Consider the following 21,723-nt stretch of genomic DNA (forward strand, 5'->3'; position numbering starts at 1 on the left):
TCTCATTGGCTCACACCCCGGAAAAGCGCGAACTGGAGTGGACACAGTTCAGAGTAGAATTCTTCTAACTCGCCTTGATTAGATAGCCCTCTATTTATTTTAACCTAACATTTGTTTTTGCATGTGTGTCAAAGTTTAAAAAACGAAAACGTTTCCAAACGTGTGTTGCTCCTGAATGTATCCCTGTGATGTACAGCACGTCTCATTGGCTCACACCCCGGAAGAGCTCAAACTGGAGTGGACAGAGTTCAGAGTATAATTCTTCTAACTCACCTTGATTAGAAATAGTTAATAACTACCGTACAAGTATCAAATATTTCACATTGAAAAGTGGAGTATATTGTTTCAAGACAAACATGGACGATGTGACAGGAGCTCAGCTCATTGCTGAGTCTCTTAAAAGTCAGGTATGTAACTTAAAAATAACTGTCATTGCCCTCTATTTGTTTTAACCTAACATTTGTTTTTGCATGTGTGTCAAAGTTTAACAACGGGGTTCCATAATGTCCACATTTTGCTGCAATGTAAATAACGTACGAATATCGTAAGCATATTAATATACTGTTATGTATACTGTACTAGTGATATAAGCATATAATATACTAAATAATTTATGTACAATGTATAATGCAAACTGGTGATGTGTTTTCAGAAAATTTAAGTAAGAAATTTAAGTTTTCATTCACTTTATACACATAAGACGATATTAGTGGTATATTATTTTTAAATTACACAGAAAGTTTCATGATTTAAAAATGTCCCTGCAGAAAGTGGAGTACATGTTTGGAATTGTTGGCATCCCAGTCATTGAAGTAGCCATGGCTGCTCAGGCTGCAGGGATCAAATATGTGGGCATGCGAAACGAACAAGCGGTAAGCAATGTGTCCATATTCTGCTCTTTTTGAATATATTCTCCTGTTTGATCGAATCCTCCATACATCAGGCATGCTATGCTGCATCCGCCATTGGATACCTTACTGGAAGGTAAGACTGTTGGTCGGTGATTCAAATAATACACAAGGTGACTTGATTCTGTGTTCTGTGTTACCTGATCTATTCAGACCTGGTGCCTGCCTAGTGGTGTCTGGACCAGGACTCATTCATGCTCTTGGTGGAATGGCCAACTCTAACATAAACTGCTGGTATGAATTACATTGCAATAGTCAATAGTACATTATTTTGTGTATGAAATGTATGTTGCATTTTTACACAGGCCCGTTATTATTATTGGGGGATCCTCGGATAGAAGCCAAGAGACAGCAGGGGCCTTTCAGGAGTTTCCTCAGGTAATAAACGTGCAAATACACATTTAGGTTTAAGGATGTTTGCATTTGCTTGAGTTTTTTGTCATTTTTGTAGGTGGAAGCGTGTCGTCTGTATAGCAAATTTTCTGCCAGGCCAAGCAGTCTGGAAGCAATCCCTACAGTGATCGAGAAGGTAATGTAATGGTAATGGTTTTATTTCATTTGAACATGCATCAGATTACAATTGAATGCATCACATAATCAGTTCACAGTTCCACATGTCCAAAAGGAGTAGGAAGAAGCAAAGCTTATTAAATCCTACTCCTCCATCTGGTACTTTTACAATCAGTAACTGTTACATTTGCTCACTTCCTGCTTTCCATAATACAGTTTAAAGTTTTTTTGTTGTTGTTTTTTTAATAATGTGATATATATAGTGATATATATAGCACATCATGACTGGTTCAAGACTCTTCATCCTTGTATTTAGCAAACATCAACTGCTTGTATTGTTTCTTGAATTGGCTCATCGTTGTGCATTGTTTGAGGTCCTTACTCAATCAATCCATTCCATAGTTCGATTCCACATACTGAAATGCTATGGCTTTTTAACGTAGTCCTAGCATATAAGTGTTTCAAATGTAGTTCTTCCCTGAGATCATATTTCTCCTCTCTTGTAGAGAAGTATTGGATGACATTTTTAGCTAATTTGTTATTTTTAGCCTTATGCATTATTTTAGCTGTTTGAAGATGAACTATATCAGCAAGTTTTAGAAATAAGGAGTTAGTATGTTCTCTGTAGGCGGCATTATGAATTATCCTTACTGACCTTTTTTGCAGTACATTTAGGGAGTGAAGATTGCTTTTATAGTTATTAGCCCATATTTCCTCACAATAAGTAAGATATGGTAGAACCAGAGAGCAATAAAGAGTGTGGAGTGATTTCTGATTGAGAACAAATTTTGCTTTATTCAATACTGAAATATTTCTTGCCACCTTATGTTGTATATTTGTAATATGAGGTTTCCAGCTCATATTTTCAAATTTATTTTCGTTCACCCTTTCAATGTCCACACCATCTATTTGTAATCAATCTATTATCATCAAACCATCTTTTTAGTGTGACCATTACAAATGAATAAATGTATTAATTTATTTGATCATTTATTAGTTTAGAGTTGTTAATATTAACATTGTTATTATTTTCTTGTTTGCAGGCTGTTCGCACAAGCATATATGGGCGTCCAGGTGCTTGTTACGTGGACATTGCAGGAGACATGGTGAATGCCAAAGTGGACAGAAACAAAGTCAGGTTTGTAGGATTGTTGTCTCTTTTGTAACGGTCGCCATAGCATAGTTAACATTCAAATAAATGCCGTTTCTTCCCCAGATTTGTACGCTGTTGTCTGCCTCCTCCCATTTGTCTGGCCAACCACAATGCAGTCACAGAAGCTATAGCTGTCTTAAAGTCAGCCAAAAGACCTTTAGTCATCATTGGCAAAGGTATACATTAAATATATTTATATTGCTACTTGTCTTTAATAAGAGATGTTTCGTTTCCTCGTCGTATGTCGCGGCCAACAGGTGCAGCTTACGGCCGAGCAGAAGCCGCCCTGAGGGACTTTGTGGAATTGAGCCGCCTGCCATTTCTCCCCACACCCATGGGCAAAGGTGTGCTGCCTGATAATCACCCCAATTGCGTGGCGGCCGCCCGATCGAGGTACACAATTAAATTTAATAATATTTAATATTATTTTGACTAGCATTCCATTGCAATTTTGCCCGCAATTTGAAATAAAAAAACAACTTCAGTAATTAAAGTGTGTTCATGAAATCGGGTACTAGTTATTAGAGGTATTATGTTATTGAGTATTGAAATCTTCATCAAAAATGTCCACTTTTTCCACCAAATGGCGGCCAGTTTGGCGGCCATTTTTGAGAAGATTCATCTAAATATCTGTTAGACACATCTAGCACCATACTAACGACACATAATGAAGTCTATGCAATGACGCTAATGTTAAATGGCGGCCATTTTGAACAATATCTTCCAAAGGGCTAATGTTTAGAATATATGAATCTACATGTGTGCCAATTTTGGTGCTTTTAGACCAATTTGAACAATTGGTCTGCTATGCCGCTTTGCTATAATAAAATTCCTCTAGAATGATTTCCAGTATGTTGATGTTCTTTCTTCTGCTGAAATGAAGAGCTCTACTCCAGGCGGATGTTGTGCTCCTCCTTGGAGCCAGACTCAACTGGATCCTTCATTTCGGTCTGCCGCCGAGATTTGACCCTCATGTCAAGGTCATCCAGGTTAGTGGATGGCCAATGTCATGGACTTTATGTTGGCAGTTTTGTTTCCTTCTTTATGACGTTGCATTTTAATAATACTACTTATACGTACTATCTGCAGGTTGACCTTTGTCATGAGGAGATGGGAAACAACGTGAGGCCTGCTGTCGCCCTCCTGGGGGACGTCAACGCCGTGGTCAGTCAGGTACATCAACCACAAACTCGTGATTCATATGCAGTAACTGTGCCTTTAAAATACCAGCTCATGTGGTATTAATCAAGTATTGTTCTCCTTTCTACATCAGCTGAGGGAGTGTCTTTTTAAAGATGGTTGGAAGTATCCCTCTGACACAGAGTGGTGGAGCACACTTCAGGAGAAAATGGCTGCCAATGCAAAAATATTGAATGTGAGTTAGAAACAGACTTTCTTTCATTTCACAAACACCCCAAAAAGTCATCATTTTCAGTGGTGGAGCTTACGGCATCTCCGATAGCAATAGGAGATTCTATTTAGGAGCAATTTATAGTATATTTTATTCTACAGTTTACTTGTTTTAATTATATTATCCTGCCTTTCATTACACCTTACAGGCATTCGCTGTGCAGGCAACGTTGCCTATGAACTACTACACCGTGTTCCACCACGTCTCGCAGCTGCTACCGCACGACTGCATAATTGTCAGCGAGGGCGCCAACACGATGGACATTGGACGCACTATGTTGAATAACTACTTACCTCGGCACAGGCAAGCATAGCATGCTTTGGAAAGTGTCAGGAAATGACTTTTGTGCATGCCGAAGCATCTTTTCACCACATGTATCATCTGTCTTCATTTAGTGTTTCCTGCAGGACTGTAATCTATTTGTGGCAGTGTTGCGAATGACGTCACAAGACTGTTACATTTTTTAAAAATATTTATAATATATTATATAATATATTTTAAATATATATTTTAAATTAATATATTTTAAAATATTTTCCTGGTTATAGAAAACCTGACTTCGTAAAGTTTTTAGCATTATTTGAGCCCTGTAGACATGAAATAACACCCCTATAGTCACCCTTACACTTGCATTACTCAATGTAGTAGGCATAATAATAGAAAATGGGCCATACAGAATGCTTTGTGTGCTGGTTATTGTGTGTAGCTGCTCTATAGGAGTCCACAACTCAATACAAAAAATTAATAGGTCACTTTTAACAATTTTACAATTATACCTTATTACACCTCTCACATCACGCCTTTTGAATGCCCTACATTTTCATTCATTTAGCCATGTTCAAGGCTGCACGGCGGTCGAGTGGTTAGCGCGCAGGCTGCATTCCAAAAACATGCTAGGTTAATTGGCGACTCCAAATTGTCCATAGGTATGAATGTGAGTGTGAATGGTTGTTTGTCTATATGTGCCCTGTGATTGGCTGGCCACCAGTCCAGGGTGTACCCCGCTTCTTGCCCCAAGACAGCTGGGATAGGCTCCAGCACCCCTGCGACCCTCCTGAGGAAATGAAAATGAATGAATAGCCATGTTCATTGCCCTGTGATTGGCTGGCAACCAGTCCAGGGTGTACCCCCAAATGCCTGCGACCCTAGTAAGGATAAGCGGCATAGAAAACAAATGGGTAGCCATTTGTATACTTTAAAATACTTAATATTAATCCTTAATTTGCTGAAATATGCAAGTCAGTGTTCATCTGAATTCATTTATTACTTTGTGCTTATTCCTGACCACATTCCAGGTTAGACGCTGGCACATTCGGAACAATGGGAGTGGGCCTCGGTTTCGCTATAGCTGCAGCTACTTTGGAAAAGAGCCAGAAAAATGGCAGAAGGATCGTCTGTGTGGAAGGAGACAGTGCCTTTGGATTTTCTGGCATGGAAGTCGAAACCATGTGCAGGTAAGCAACTTTTTACCCTTCTTTGATGCTATTGGGGCGGCACGGCGGTCGAGTGGTTAGCACATAGACCTCACAGCTAGGAGACCAGGGTTCGATTCCACCCTCGGCACCATCTCTGTGTGGAGTTTGCATGTTCTCCCCGTGCGTTTTCTCCGGGTACTCCGGTTTCCTCCCACATTCCAAAAACATGCTAGTTTAATTGGCGACTCCAAATTATCCATAGGTATGAATGTGAGTGTGAATGGTTGTTTGTCTATATGTGCCCTGTGATTGGCTGGCCACCAGTCCAGGGTGTACCCCGCCTCTCGCCCGACTAATCGATGTTTGTAATTGATTTCACAGGTATAGCCTACCTGTAGTGGTGATCGTGGTGAATAATAACGGTATATACAGCGGCGTAGACGCTGAGACGTGGAAAGAAATGGCGACAATGGGCGATCTAACCAGCATGTAAGACATGTCTCGTTGTCACTTTTTGCTCCGGTTTGCTCCCTTAACTTTGCCGAATGTTCTCGTTTGTATTATGAGAGCCCCTCCGGTGACCCTCCTGCCCGAGGCGCGCTACGACCAAGTCATGGAAGCTTTTGGCGGCCGGGGTTTCCTGGTGAGGACGGTGGAGGAGTTGCGGAGTGCCTTGCAGCTTAGCTTGAATGACTGGGAGAGACCCAGTCTCATCAACGTCCTCATTGACCCTTCCTCAGACAGAAAGCAGCAGGTAGGACAGTACCTCCATGCACATACTGTATATATAATGAACTTGCAGGTTTAACTCAATTCATGTAGGTGGCAGTAGTGAGCTGTCCTAGAGCTACACCCATGCAAGTTTCCTGAAAATATAATAAATATTTAATAAAATCCCACATAAAAAGTCGACGAGAGCAAGCGAGACCCTTAACATAGTGACGGGAATTAATATCAACAAGTGTTGCAGCTAAAATCATCAGCGCCCCAGTTAGCGATTTAATAAACAGAAACAAGCGGCCCAATGTTTATTTGACTCTGCATGTGTCCCCCCGAGCGGTAATCCTTCCTCTCCACAGGTGCTCCTTTCCCACTCAACAATCCCTCCACTTCACATCAACCTGACCTTTCTATTTCTAGGGCCCTTATAATTAGAAAGTGGGGCCTTCTGTGTTTATGTTGAATGTATCCATGCAACACTCCATCCGTGCAGGCTTGCACTGATACATTCAGGTGTTGGAAGGTTCCATTGCGGAATTAAGCTCCATTGTTGTACCCTCCTTTTCTTTGTCTATGTCTGCCCATCCAACATTAACTAATTACCTAAATTAGGTATCATCTAATCCTAGAATTTCTCTATTTGCAGGAGTTCCCTTGGCTGACCCGTTCCAACTTGTAGACTGAAAACAAAACAATCAAACAAACCAGTGGAAAGTGAAGATTGTAATATTTTAATTTAATTTTAATTTTAATTATTGCAGTATAATTTAAATGTAAAAATAGGATATAAATAGCACTATAATAAAACTAATTTTAGATCACTTCCTATGTTTTATGTTCTATGTTTTTTGTCCATTTCCCTTAACTGATTTTTGGTTGCCAGTTTTTCTCCGGGTACTCCGGTTTCCTCCCTCGTTCCAAAAACATGCCCTGTAATTGGCTGGCGACCAGTCCAGGGTGTACCCCTGCCTCTCGCTCGAAAACAGCTGGCATAGGCTCCAGCACGTCCACGGCCCTCGTGAGGATAAGCGATAGAAAATGAATGAATGAATAAACTAAAATACAAACACAAAGCATTAAAAAGATGCATTCAAAGACCTTGATGAAATGTATATTGCTACACAGGGATCAAATTCCTAATAAAAACACGATCTAACTTTGCGGTCGTTACCCACACAAACGTGAAACTCATCTCGGAAGCATCAATGTCACTTCCTGTTCGTTTACCTTTCCGGTCCCATAGGAAACACATTTATGGTAACACACTATAGTGGTAATACAAATGTAACAGTGACTCTAGGGTTGTTATTTTGTGTCTAGAGCGCTCTAATAATGTTAAAAACTGTAAATAGAAGGTTGTAAAACAGGTTTTCTATGCTGTAACTATAAAAATATTCAATTTGTTATAATAGGGAACCCTACTTGGTGGAAATTGACTTATCACGGTCCGGTCCGGAACCAATTAATGTGGATGTTTACATGGGGAACGTTGGGCAAAGTCTGTATTAATTAAACAATACTCAAAGAGAAAATTGATTTGTGATCAACAATAATACTCTTTTTAATAATGCATGATGATAATGTGGTACTACAGAATCAGGAGCAAAAACTATAATATTACTACGTCCTCCTAATGTATCTGACAGCAGGTGCTTCAATTGTAATGAAATAAGCCGCCAATTTAATTCCCTACAAGTCGTCTACACAGCAAATGTATCTATTAAGAGACGAGTATGCATCCCCAGAAGTATTTACTGCTCACACATCCCCCTTAAAGAGCCTCAGTGGAAAAGTAGGCAATTTATTTTGGCAATAAAACCAATGTGGCCTGCAGTAAAAAGGATACACCAACAACACTCAATGAAATATGTGCAAAAGTATGTGCAAATGATGCATTGATAAAGGCAAACCGTCAAATAACTGAAAATGTTAAACCGCCACTGTGAGAGGAGTGGAAACAACAAAGACACCCCCCTCCCGCTGCAGTAGTAAAGATCTAATAGTGGCACCCATAAGCAGCTGGCGTGTTGCCTTCTGTAATTTTAGCGCACACTGATGCGGAGGAAAGATTTAATGGGCGCTGGTGGACATGCCCTCTCGCGAGGGCGTAAAGGGGACACAACGGGGAGGGTTGGGGGGGTATTGGATGAGACGCAGAGAGGAAGAAGGCAGTGAGGAGTGAGTGAGGGTTGCTTTTGCTTCACAAATAAAGTCAAGAAGGCGACTATGAGCAGCAGCATGACTCCTCCAGCACATGGACTTCTCTACCTGGTGCTGGGCTTTTATTATGGCCTGGCTCAGTCCTCCTTCCTGGACAGCTTTGTTTCATTCCCAGCAGGTAAGCACACATGATTATTGCATAGTTTGCTAATGTGTATGTGCATGTGTGTACAATGGCAATGCAATGAAATCCAATGTGCCTTTACAAATATGTTGACTTTTGTAGTGCAGGTGTCCGTAATGAAGTACTCGTGTTAAAAGTACACTTGTTGTTGTTGTTGCCCATGAGGTTGGACTGGAAATGGCTCTAAAAATAGCCAATGCGGCTTCGGCCCTTCGTAGTGTGGTACCTCATGTCTGCTTCAGGAACTCTGTCGGACGGGTGTTACCATGTAATAGTTTGGTAATGGTTTTATTTCATTTGAACATGCATCAGATTACAATTGAATGCATCATATAATCAGTTCAAAAGGAGTAGGAAGAAGCACAACTTATTAAATCCTACCCCATTTGTTCACTTCCTGCTTTCCATAATACAGTTTAAGGTTTTTTTTGTTTTCTTTTTTAATAATGCACCTCATATTGAGGCATTAAGCTCCATTGTTGTACCCTCCTTTTCTTTTTCTGTGTCTGCCCATCCAACATACTAATTACCTACATTATGTTGACATTGAATGCATCACATAATCAGTTCACAGTTCCACATGTCCAAAAGGAGTAGGGAGAAGCAAAGCTTATTAAATCCTACCCCTCCATCTGGTACTTTTACAATCGGTAACTGTTACATTTGTTCACTTCCTGCTTTCCATAATACAGTTTAAGGTTTTTTTTTTTTTTTTTAATAATGCACCTCATACCGAAGTACGAGGTGATATAACATAATGGGTACCATAGTAAGTGTCAATTTAGTGATATATAAAGCGCATCATGACTGGTTCAAGACTCTTTGCACCTGTTTCCTGCATCCTAACTGGTTGTAGTTGAGCCTCCTTTACTGGTCCTGCATGATTTCATAACCATATCAATGCATCCCACCTTACATTGGTACTCTTCATTTGTTGTTGTTGTTGTTGTGAACTCTTAATGCCTTGGACCCGTTTCTGACACCCCGTCCTCCCTCCCCTGAATTGCACCACGCACAGCGCTCACTCCCCGGGAGCAGCAGAGGAGCTCCAACCCATGCTGTTTACTGAGTCCGCCTCCACCCCCGCTCTTCCCTCCACCTCCTTCACTTTGGCGCCGCTCCACTGATGTGAGTCCAAGTCACGTGACCGTTGTCTTATTGTGGAATATCTGACATGCGTCAATGTTGACATGTCCTTGGATCACACGCAGAGAGATTTAATCATATGATGTTACATTGACAGATGCTTAATTGTGCTTAAATAACACACACAGAATATGTGTACTACTTTGGAGGTTGTAACAGTTTATACTACAAGTGTGCAGGGGTAGTTTTTAACACCCGTGACTCACTTCAGTCGCTCCGAATTCATGCATATACTTGCCTCATTGTGGAACGCCATGTTACTATGTTTATACAAACATATACAGATATATACTAACATATTATGTGCTACGTTTTGGATTAGGAACTGTTCCTCCTCAATGATACTGTGGATAGGTGACATGATGTGGTATGCGTCGGACATTGTAGGGTTGATAGGGGACACGTGACGTCGTACGCTTTGGTTGCTTCAATTTAATAATCATTCAACAGGTGTAAAGTAAGCATATACTGTAATATCATCATTAATTCATTCATTCATTTTCTGCTTCTTTTCCTCACAAGGATCGCGGGGGGTGCTGGAGCCTATCCCAGCTGTCTTGGGGCGAGAGGCGGGGTACACCCTAGACTGGCCGCCAGCCAATCACAGGGCACATATAGACAAACAACCATTCACACTCACATTTTGGAGTCGCTAATTAACCTAGCATGTTTTTGGAATGTGGGAGGAAACCGGAGTACCCGGAAAAAACCCACACATGCACGGGGAGAACATGCAAATTCCACACAGAGATGGCCGAGGGTGAAATTGAACACAGGTCTCCTACCTGTGAGGCCTGTGCGCTAACCACTCAATCGCCGTGCAGCCGTATGTAAAAAAAAAAAAACTATTTAAAAAATTAACATAAAAATTCCATTCACACTCACATTCATACCTTTGGACAATTTGGAGTCACCAAGCATGTTTTTGGAATGTTTTTGGAAAGCCGGAGTACCCGGAAAAAACTCGTCAAGTAAGTCATAATATGGTAATATAGTCATTAATAATAAAAGTAAAGTTGCATTGTCACATAATTGTGATATTATTATTATTATTCATTCATTTTCTAACGCTTATCCTCACAAGGGTCGCGGGGGATGCTGGAGCTTATCCCAGTTGTCTTTCAGGCAAGACTGGTGGCCAGCCAATCACAGGGCACATATAGACAAACAACCATTCACACTCACATTCATATCTATGGACAATTTGGAGTCGCTAATTAACCTAGCATGTTTTTGGAATGTGGGAGGAAACCGGAGAAAACATGCAAACTCCACACAGAGATGGCCGAGGGTGGAATCTAACCCTGGTCTCCTAGCTGTGAGGTCGGCGTGCTAACCACTCGACCGCCGTGCCGCCTAATATCATAATAATATATCATATTAATTTGAAGAATAATTTAATATTTTGCATCATCAGGAAACGGAATCAAAGTCCGGCTCTGAAGACAAAGGTTCCTCCTGTGCCAGTGGACCCCCTGGACCCGCCGGCCCCCCCGGACCTCAGGTAAGAGCATGCATATTATCATTACAGCCTTTGGACTTAGCGAGACTTGACCAAGCATCACATGACTGCCGTTTCCTCCTCTACAACCTGAGATTTCCTGCGGAGGAGGCAATAGAGGTTGGGCTTCTCCGCGGCCGTTTTCTCATGCACGGAAACACAGCAGCCCATTAACGCTCCACATTTAGCCATTGACATAAATAGCCTTTTTCCACTGGTGGCCCGCAGCGTGCCTCATGTCATCCTCTGAAACTCGATGAAGAGTTGTCTGCCTGGAAAGGCGTAGTACTGGCTTGCGTACATTCCGGGGATTACCAACACATGCATGTGGCCATGTGTGCACTTGGGTGACAGACGCTTGTAAAGACATTACCGCGGATTTGTTTTTCCTTTTTTTTTTTTTTTTTTGTGGACATGTTTAATTTATTATTAATTGTTTTGCAGTGGTCGACCACCCTGGGCTGCCTCAGCAGCATCAGGACTGCAGCAGGCATTTTTCAATCAATAGTTGCTCTCAACCCTTAATTAAAACTACAGCTCACATATCCATATACAGACTAGAGTAGGGTTGGAGTATAATTGTATATGCAGAAATGTATTATATCGTATGTGGTGCAGCAGTTTTGAAAGTGGGAGGTGCCCCTACCCTGAGGGGGAGTCGGCAACTTGAGAAAAATTAAGAGAAAAATGTATTTTCCATATGAATCTGTGTGATAATGCACGGCTCATGAAAGCTTGAAACATCCCAGTACTCGCATGACCGGCATACTCACTGGACATGTCACCCATTGATCCTGGTACTGTTTTCTGACCCCCTCGGTAACCCCCTGGTACAGTTAATTATATTGCATATTTTGGAGTAGTGCAATAATCTTGCTGTCTTATCAGCATCTTGATTTGTGAGGTGGATGAATTAATGATGTTGACGGGTTGAAAAAAATTGGTGTCTGAGTGAAAACAATGCAGTACACAAAAAACGCCTACATGTGGCGCTGTAAACAGACGGATTCCAAGGCTCATATAGATTGACGACAAAGTGGAGTTACTTCCGTGAGTTATTTTGGAGAAAAATACAACAAAATATCAGGAGTATATCGACTAGGGTGAGTCGTGTCTGTCGAAATATTCGGATATTATGATGGCTTGACGTCAAAGCTCACTTCTGGGCACGTGACGACGGCGGATTGGTGACGATTTCCCTTTCTGTAAGTCGTTTTAAATAAAGAAATACCGTTTCTGGGTACCCACATGACAGATTTGTGAACAATATTTGAGAAAGTTGGGCCTTTTGTGGAGAAGTGAAGTATTTATATTTTCATTCATTCATTTTCTACCGCTTTTCCTCACGAGGGTCACGGTGGGGTGCTGGAGCCTATCCCAGCTGTCTTCGGGTGAGAGGTGGGGTACATCCTGGACTGGTGGCCAGCCAATCACAGGGCACATATAGACAAACAACCATTCACACTCACATTCATACCTATGGACAATTTGGAGTCGCTAATTAACCTAGCATGTTTTTGGAATGTGGGAGGAAACCGGAGTGTGGGAACATGCAAACTCCACACAGAGATGGCCGAGGATGGAATTGAACCCTGGTCTCCTAGCTGTAAGGTCTGCGTGCTAACCACTCGTCCGCTGTGCAGCCCTATTTCTATTTTTTTCATTTCTTATTATAAAGCTAACACAGAGCCACACGGTGGCCTAGTGTTTAGCACCGTCAGGAGATGGGGAAGATCTGGGTTTGAATCTCCCATGGAGTTTGCATGTTGTCCCCGTGCATGGGTTTTCTCCGGGTATTCCAAAAACATGCTAAGTTAATTGGCGACTCTAAATGGCCCCACGGTGTGAGTGTGAATGGTTGTTTGTCTATATGTGCCCTGCGATTGACTGGAAACCAGTCCAGGATGTACCCTGCCTTGTGCCCCTAGTGCGGATAGAAGATGGCACAGGCTTATTTGGTGGGTGGGTTCTATCAGTTACGAACCGGTGATTTAGTATGGCCAACATGTAGAAAACCACGAGTCATCCCGTTGTGCAATATTTTACAGGGTCCACCAGGATTGCCAGGTATTGGAGGGGCCAAGGGAGAAAAGGTAAAGATATTTCCATCCCTGACATGCATGCCAGTCAATGTACATGATTACCATGTGCTCATAATTTTTGAGAGCTAAATTTGTCTTGGCCTGCAGCCCAAGATGCTGACAGATGCTAGTTTGGAAATGCATTAACGGCGTCTGTCCTTGTCCCTCCTTCACATCCTGTTGTCAGGGAGAAATCGGAAGACCTGGACAAAAGGTGAGCATCTCCATTAATCATGAGATATTCTGTGCTAAGTGGATTTGCACAAAAAATGAGATTCAATGTCAGCGGCTGCTTTGCTTTTGTGAGCAACCTTGACAGGAGACAGTGAACATGCAACCACCGGATGCTCGGCTCAACATGCCTCAAAGTCGACCGTTCAAAGATGCAAAGAACGCATTACTGTAGCACGCCATTCCCGTTCTATTAGAAGGGAAGCTCAGGTGTTTTTTTTTTCTCCTTCCCCCTCAACGGCGGAAGAGTAAAACCTCCCGTGATCACTTCCTGTCCGACTGAGCTGTAAAAGTAGTCCAGTAGGAGAGCATCATTGGCGGGGTGGTCCGGGGGGCGAGCGGCATTCGCAGCACTGCAGTGCAATTTAGCTTAGTGCTTCAAGCCAGGTCATAAATCATTTTATTTCCCACAAGCACCGGCTCCTGTTCTATACACAGGCTATCATTTAATTAAATAGGGCAAAGTGACAGCACTCGTTAAAGTCATTCCTCCTGGACATGTGCAGGAGTACATGCAGAGGAGCACCGGATAAATTCTGTATCACACAGACCGACAACCAAAACCGATACAGGAAATACTGAGATTTGTAGTTTTTAGCGGATTTTATTCATAATTCGCTTGATTTATCAAAAGTAGACATTTGACTGGATTTTGTTATAAAGCAGGGGTCTCAAACTCAATTTACCTGGGGGCCACTGGAGCTAGGGTCTGGGTGAGGCTGGGCCGCAGCAGGTTTTCCGAAAAAAAAAAAAAAAAAAAAGCATTTATTAAAAACAGAAAAATAAATAAACTTTGCTTTGGTTCCGATTTTCTACAAGAAAAACATTCCACTGTTCTCAAATATCTTAATTTTTATTTTTCTACACAAAATAAGATGAAAATAAATAAACAAATCAAGAATAAAGAAAATCAATCAATAATAAATAAATATAATAATAATAATAAAACGGCAAATAATAAAAACTTAAGAAACCACATATAGTTGGTGGGTAGACAAATTATTTTTAGAGCCCTCTAGACATGACAAAACACGACTATAGTCACATTTATACTATTCATTTACAACATATTGCGCAACTGCAGGGTCTTGAGACACATGCTAACTCGCAAACTAGAGAGCTAGCGACCTAAACGGTAGCCTCCAAGTTATTTCCTTTAAACTTAAATAGCCAAAAACTTACCACTTCCACACGGATAGGGAGGATAACTATTAACAGTTATTTAACCTTTAACATGAACATTAATCAAGCGTAATCATTTTTTCTGGGTACATGATACCATACAGCATCCATATCAAACTTGCGCGGGCTGCACTAACATTAAACTTTCATATCAAGGCGGGGGCCTCAAACTAGTGTCCTGCGGGCCACATATGGCCCGCGGGCCGCGTGTTTGAGACCCCTGTTATAAAGTCATATTTCCTGTCAGGGCCGAATGGGGCCGCCTGGACTTCCCGGGAAGCAGGGACCCGTGGGCAGACCAGGACCAAGTGGGCCCAAAGTGAGTAAGTCAGATCTCCTTAAAAAATTACATTAAAAAAAACTGGAATGTCCAAAAAATATGTGAAAACATTTGAGACTGAATCAACAGCGCCTCTGCTGGTTGCAGACAAGTACTGCGCTCCATTTGGTTTCATTTGCCTTAAGGCACAATCAATTCCCCACAATGGAAATCCATCTACCCATCCCTTTTATTATTGACATTTTTATGCTTTTATATTTTATTTGTATTTTTCTGTGCATCAGGGGGAGAAAGGTGACCCCGGCCTAATGGGTTTGCCTGGAGGCAGAGGACCAATTGGACCAAGGGTATGTTTGATCCATTCACAAATTCTGTTTCCTCCGCATGCACATAACGTGTGTCAATCATATTTCAGGGTCTTGCTGGCTATAAAGGAGAAAAGGTATGCGGCTCCTTATAATTATTTTTGATTGACAGTAAATGTATAATAAAAGGTGTTTATTCAACCAGGGTTCAAGAGGAGAGCACGGTGAGAACGGCCTTAAAGGTGACAAAGTGGGTACATCATCGCTATTCTTGTCAACATATAATAAATCATCGGAATGTTTTCTTTATTTACCTTTTTTGTTTTTTCTCCAGGGGGCAATGGGTTTCCCTGGAATGCTTGGACAGAAGGTAAGCTCAATTTTCAATCCATTTTCAATTTGGAATTCTGTCGTTAAATAATTATTGCATTGGATTTGTATTTTATTCAGGGTGAACTGGGTCCAAAAGGAGAGCCTGGTGTTTCAGGAAACAGAGGACCCACAGGTCGACCAGGGAAGAGAGGCAAACAGGTAAAAAATACAAATTATATTATTGTTATTCACGTTTTGAACAGCATAAAAGTACACAAAAACATATACTAGAAGCTGTGGAATATGTATGTAAAAGCTACAGGAAGGATTGTGTACCATGTATACCAGGGGTGGGCAAATATTTTGACTGGTGGGCCGCATTGAGTTAACAAATTTGTCCGGGGGGGGGGGGGGGGGGGCAGAATATATATTTAACACACACACTATTTTATGCTTATAATTTTCTTTGAATTTTTTTTTTCTAATTTTATGTAAAACTTTTTCAGAAGCACTTTAAACATCAGTCATTTAATATATTTATTTATATTTATTTATATTTATTTATATTTATATTTATTTATATTTATTTATATTTATTTATATTTATTTATATTTATTTATATTTATTTATATTTATTTATATTTATTTATATTTATTTATATTTATTTATATTTATTTATATTTATTTATATCATATATCTTTTATATGTCATTTAATTTGTATTTTTTATTTTTTTTTTTACTAAATAAGACTTGCAAGTTATGTTGCCAGATTGTATGTTAAAATTTGAAATACTTAAAAAGCAACAGGCGGGCCGGATTCAATCGCTTAGTGGGCCGCATGTGGCCCCCTGGGCCGTAGTTTGCCCACCCCTGATGTATACTGTACAGGCTGGTCAACCAAAAATAATACAGACCAGGAACCTATTTACAGAGTTATCTGTAAATATTAACAGCTGAAATACACTATTGCGGTTATACTGCAGTATAAGACGAGTACAGTGTCTAGATATGATTGTGTATTTTTGGCCTATGTTGCAGGGATCAAAAGGAGACCTAGGCAGTGTTGGCCCAAGAGGACCTTCAGGTCCACAGGGAACTCCTGGACTTCCCGGTCCTCCTGGTTCTCCTGCCACAGGTGTAAAAAAACAAAAAAACTGCAACTTATGTTAGATATTATCAAAGCAAAGTAACACGATGCTCCGTCACCACATATTACATCGGACACCGTGTTCCGCCTTCCGTATTGCTCTGCACGCACTCTGCTGTGGGACGGCGTGGCGCCAAGCTCTCTGTCAGCAGAAGGCAAAGCAAAGACTGCTGTGAGCGCTCGTCTTATTTAGTGAGGAGAAATCTAATCTCCCGAGTTGAAGCGAAATGCTTGCGTCATGACATCCTAGAGTGTTGGACACTTTGGACTTGTTTTTTTTACGCATTTATTGTATAATTTCAGACAAATAAACCAATTGAACCCACTAATGTACTTTTTCTCTTCTTTCTTTGATTTCAGGACTTTACATGGTTGGAACTAAAGGTGCCCGAGGACCACCCGGACCACCTGGGAAGTGTAGCTGTAGCTCACTCAGTGGTTCTCTTTTGGAAGATCATCACTCCAGAGGAAGCTCTGTCAAGGTACCAGCGGTAAGGTCTAATACACCAACTTTCTTAGGTAGACATAGATATAAGCATCCATTATTGGATTAATTTTGGTTAATTGTGTGCAATTAATTAATTAATCATGTCTTAGTGCAACTACTTCACTGTCTGAAGAAGAACATAACATCCATGTACAGTATACTATTTGTTTCTACCACTTATCCTCACGAGGGTTGCAGGGGGTGCTGGAGCCTATCCCAGCTGTCTTTGGGCGAGAGGCGGGGTTACCGGCCCGCCAGTTGCTTTCTAAGTATTTCAACTTTTAACATATAAAAAAACAAAACAAAAAAATATATTAAAAAAATTAACATAGAAATTAGTCAATCGATTAAAATAATTAATTGTGATTAATTTCCCCCATAGTCAACTCAATTTTAATCTATAATTCATTCATTCATTTTCTACCGCTTATCCTCACGAGGGTCGTGGGGGTTGCTGGAGCCTATCCCAGCTGTCTTCAGGCGAGAGGCGGGGTACACCCTGGACTGGTGGCCAGCCAATCACAGGGCACATATAGACAAACAACCATTCACACTCACATTCATACCTATGGACAATTTGGAGTCGCTAATTAACCTAGCATGTTTTTTTGGAATGTGGGAGGAAACCGGAGTACCCGGAGAAAACCCACGCATGCACGGGGAGAACATGCAAACTCCACACAGAGATGGCCGAGGGTGGGTCTCCTAGCTGTGAGGTCTGGACGCTAACCACTAGACCACCGTGCAGCCGGTGATAAAACAAAATTTTCAAATGTTATTTTTTGCATGGCTTGAATTGTTTTGACTGGTCACCTTATACTTGTTGCTAGGCAGAAATGAAGGCTAGCAGGAATTGAACTCGGGTCTCCTAGCTGTGAGGCTTGCTCGCTAACCACTTGACCGCCATGCAGCCATAATCCAGGTTTAATCCCAAAATATGCCTCACACACTTTTTTTAAAGGTTGAATCAGAGTCAGTGAGTGTATCTATTCACAGCACACAACTATGGTGCATTTAAGGACCACTGAACTAAATGCGGTGAAGCAATAATATAATTCAGTGAAGCTTAAAATCATAAACAATGCTGAGATATTCATAACCTTTGACTTGAATATTCACATCCATTGTCTCAGATATTTGTGGTGAGCAACGAGGAGGAGCTGGAGCGTCTTCAGACCGATAACGCGTTTGCATTCCGCAAAGACCAGAGAGCTCTTTATTTCAAAGACAGCCATGGCTGGTTTCCCGTTCAGGTTAGTGCTCCTAAAGTATCTTAAAGGGGGGGGCTATTATGCTTTTTTTCCCACTTTTCTAACCTATAAATGTTGTTAAAATGTTGTATTCTCGTGTTAATAAGAAGCTCTAAGTAACAACTAGTCAGTGTCCTAACTGTGTTTATTTTGTGTAAGGAAGCAGTTGTCTGTGTAGCAGTATAGAGTGTGCATACATGGAACTGATGTCACTGATGTGTGGAGTTGCTAATAGCCATTTTCGACCACAGTCGGTGGTCTACCAGAGCTTTCTAAACACAAGTAGTACCACAAAAAATATGCAATGACCACATTTCTACGACCGATGTTGTAGAAAATCTACTTTACTGCTCTTGGAGGTCCCACACGGTACATCCGGGGTCTCAAACCAGCTCACGAGCTACCACTTTTCAAGTAGTTCTCCAAAGCGTTTATTCATTTATTATCAACTCCTATACCGATAAAATTAGAAAATGGGGTTCGGCAGTAGTCCGGAAGTCCTCGGGAGCGCTTAGGTAGCGGGCGTATCCGGAGGCGGACCATGGGTAGAATAAATTAAAACACACTTTTTTGGAAATCCAAGGAATTAGAGCTGGAATGGGTGCAGATTCTGGAAGATCTACAAAGCTTTGCGGGTTATTGTGTGTAGCTGCTCTACAGGAGTCCACAATTCAACACAAAGGACCCAAAATAAACATACTAGGTCCCCTTTTAAACATTCATTATCTTTTGTTTTTTTATTTTATTTTAACTAATGTTTGTAAAAGACTTTCCCATTCCAGATGACGGCGTTCCAGTCCATGGAGAACCCGCCGGATGAGGACGGTTACTGCGGCGACGGCATCGTGCAGCGTTCCAGCGGAGAGGAATGTGACGACAGAAACAAAGTCGTCACCGACGGCTGCGTCAGTAAGTTGCAAATATATTTTGTAAAACTGTATTGACAGTAAATGTATATCTATATCTATGTTATATTGGTTCTATGTTATCTATGTTGTATACGGCGCCAATCTTGACCCCTTGTGGTCTCACCACAGAGTGCAAACGTGCCTTCTGTGGCGATGGATACCGCCATGATGGCGCTGAGGAGTGTGACGGTAAAGACTTTGGCTACCAGACGTGTCATTCCTATCTGCCAGGGTAAGTAAGCATGCTCAGATTGCTGGAAAATTGTTGTATTATCGTGTTAAAATAGGCAAAAGTTTTACTGTAACATCACAGTGAACCGGGACTTCCTTATATGGGCGTGCCCGGGTACAAGCTGTAGAAGCTGAGTGGCTCCAGAGTAGGCGTGCCCGGAGGCGGACTGTGGGTGGAATAAATTAAAACATACCGTTTTTGGAAATCCAAGGAAATACATGCTGGAATAGGTGCAGATTCTGGAAGATCTAGAAAGCTTTCTGTGCGGGTTATTGTGTGTAGCTGCTCTATAGGGGTCCACAACTCAAATACAAAGGGATGAAAATGAGTATAATTGGTCCAAGCTAGGTTTATTACATTAAATTCAGTTTAAATTCAGTACATTCAATACATAGTGTTATATTTGTAAAAAAAAATATATATATATAAATTTATATTTTATATAATATTTATTTATATTATTTACATATATTAGTATTTATATATGTATATATTACTTGTTTATATTATTTATATATTATATTTATATATATTTATATATTATATATATATATTTATTTTCATGTAAAACAAAAAAAATTGTGTTTATGTTGTGGCATGGTTGGCTAAATATACTATATGGCTAAATGTATATCTTTTCACAAGAAGCATTTTTCTGATATTTTTCTGAAACTTATCTGTTTATTATTAAAAAGAAATATATATATATATAATTTATTTATTTATATACATATATTTATATATATTTTTATATATTATTATATTTACATTTTTTTATTTTCATGTAAAACAACCATTTTTTGTGTTTATGTTGTGACATGGTTGGCTAAATATACTATATGGTTAAACAGTGTCAAAGCGAAAGTAATGCTTAAAATGTATATTTTCACAAGAAGCATTTTTCTGATATTTTGATATTTCAGATTCATCTAAAAGATGAGAGTCTAATCTTTCTTTTGGTATATAAGATTCCTATACAGACCCATAATGCGCTATTCTAATCAGTTAAAAATGAATATATGGATTATATCGAGTATATGATGACTACATTTTTTTTAGCATTTCCTGTATGTTGTTCCCAGGTCATACGGTCACCTCAAATGCACGCCGTACTGCGCCATCGATTCCACCAGCTGCAAGTACTTCACTTGAGCGGACATTGAACCCGGAATCCTTTGCTGGGGGAAACAAACTGGGAATATTTTTCATTGCAAAAACTAAAAGAAGCAAAAGCAGCAGATGAATTTAGATCATCGCTGTGGTGTACATAAGAAGAAACCCCTCGGAGCGTCGTTGCTACGCGGCGGCGGCGGCGGGGGTTGGGTGCGGGGGGGGAGGGGGGGACTTTTTTCAACCCACACATCAGAAACACAAGGACAGCTGCGCTCCGTCTTAAGCGGCCGGATTTAAGCTCGGCCTTCCTTATCATGCCTGAATGGACCCCGAGTCTATGGGTGCAACGGATGTCAATCATGCTGACATTGAATGAAGTTCCTGTGGAAGATTAGAAGAAAATACTACCAAAAAAAAAAAAAAAAAAAGCGTAGATACTGTAGGGTAACGTGAGCTGGACCGTGTCCTCGGGTTTAATGGCGTCTGCATGAGGCATGTATCACTTTACCTCTTATTATCCACCACAAGCGTCAACAAAAGCAGGGATCTTATCTTATCCAGCCAGTGTGGTGCTTCTCTACTTGACGCACACATTTGGACAAAACGTCACATATCCACAAGAACAACTCTCAGGAACGCAACGCAAAGCATCCCCCCTTTACCCAAAATGCACCCCCTTTTTTCCATGTTGCTTGAATGGGAAAAAAAAAACACACACTACTCCTTTCTCATATGTGAAGGCTTGAAACTGTTATGTCCTTAAAGCTCTCAGTGAAGCTAAGGCCAGGCTGCTAAATAAATAGGCAACAAAACTGTTCCGTACTCCTTACTGTATTTACTCCTGTTACCTCGTCATGCAGTCTGTTGTGTCTTACAGTAAGCAACTTAAAGAGAGCGTAGATCCGAGACAATTAACTCCACATAAGCTACAGTTCAGCCAAAATGGAGACGCCTCTCCTGTCTGTGTGTAAAATGTACAAACATCAAGACTGTTAGAAAATCTCATATCAGCATGCTTGTGCTAATGTGCTGTTAAAAATAATAATAATAATAACTCATTGTCATCAGCAGGTGTCTTAAAAA

The 21,723-nt window shown here is 40.7% G+C and overlaps 2 protein-coding genes across 6 annotated transcripts; both read left to right on the forward strand.

The window, feature by feature from the left end:
* Positions 1-190: 190 nt before the first annotated feature.
* hacl1 (2-hydroxyacyl-CoA lyase 1) lies at positions 191-6,950 on the forward strand. Its single transcript, XM_078798184.1, has 17 exons — positions 191-407; positions 768-872; positions 944-984; positions 1,062-1,142; positions 1,214-1,286; positions 1,360-1,437; positions 2,462-2,556; positions 2,635-2,747; positions 2,829-2,964; positions 3,455-3,560; positions 3,661-3,744; positions 3,845-3,946; positions 4,131-4,285; positions 5,278-5,436; positions 5,779-5,886; positions 5,965-6,151; positions 6,764-6,950. Exons 1-17 carry the CDS (start codon positions 357-359, stop codon positions 6,794-6,796), a joined length of 1,707 nt encoding a protein of 568 aa, XP_078654310.1. The 5' UTR covers positions 191-356; the 3' UTR covers positions 6,797-6,950.
* Positions 6,951-7,967: 1,017 nt separating this feature from the next.
* Positions 7,968-20,849, forward strand: colq (collagen-like tail subunit (single strand of homotrimer) of asymmetric acetylcholinesterase). 5 transcript variants are annotated; one of them, XM_058084566.2, is made up of 17 exons: positions 7,968-8,455; positions 9,480-9,589; positions 11,025-11,111; positions 13,157-13,201; positions 13,377-13,403; positions 14,850-14,921; positions 15,167-15,229; positions 15,298-15,324; positions 15,393-15,437; positions 15,522-15,557; positions 15,638-15,718; positions 16,542-16,638; positions 17,011-17,132; positions 18,271-18,390; positions 19,155-19,296; positions 19,425-19,527; positions 20,610-20,849. In XM_058084566.2, exons 1-17 carry the CDS (start codon positions 8,344-8,346, stop codon positions 20,677-20,679), a joined length of 1,359 nt encoding a protein of 452 aa, XP_057940549.2. In that variant the 5' UTR covers positions 7,968-8,343; the 3' UTR covers positions 20,680-20,849. The 5 variants fall into 5 exon arrangements, with proteins under 5 accessions (XP_057940549.2, XP_057940551.2, XP_057940548.2 ...); XM_058084568.2 differs by having other exon boundaries at positions 7,969-8,455; positions 19,170-19,296; XM_058084565.2 differs by having other exon boundaries at positions 7,970-8,455; positions 17,011-17,141.
* The last annotated feature ends 874 nt before the right edge of the window (positions 20,850-21,723 follow it).

Source organism: Doryrhamphus excisus, linkage group LG17 (assembly GCF_037039965.1).
Source record: "Doryrhamphus excisus strain RoL-2023G ecotype Guam linkage group LG17, RoL_Dexc_Guam_v1.1, whole genome shotgun sequence".
NCBI lineage: Eukaryota > Metazoa > Chordata > Actinopteri > Syngnathiformes > Syngnathidae > Doryrhamphus > Doryrhamphus excisus.

Coding starts and splice junctions, on each gene's coding strand:
- colq (XM_058084565.2), top strand. CDS start 8,344: ATGAGCAGCAGCATGACTCCTCCAGCACATGGACTTCTCTACCTGGTG. Junction 11,112..13,156: donor CCGGCCCCCCCGGACCTCAG/GTAAGAGCATGC, acceptor AATATTTTACAG/GGTCCACCAGGATTGCCAGG. Junction 13,202..13,376: donor GAGGGGCCAAGGGAGAAAAG/GTAAAGATATTT, acceptor TCCTGTTGTCAG/GGAGAAATCGGAAGACCTGG.
- hacl1 (XM_078798184.1), top strand. CDS start 357: ATGGACGATGTGACAGGAGCTCAGCTCATTGCTGAGTCTCTTAAAAGT. Junction 985..1,061: donor ATTGGATACCTTACTGGAAG/GTAAGACTGTTG, acceptor TGATCTATTCAG/ACCTGGTGCCTGCCTAGTGG. Junction 4,286..5,277: donor AACTACTTACCTCGGCACAG/GCAAGCATAGCA, acceptor ACCACATTCCAG/GTTAGACGCTGGCACATTCG.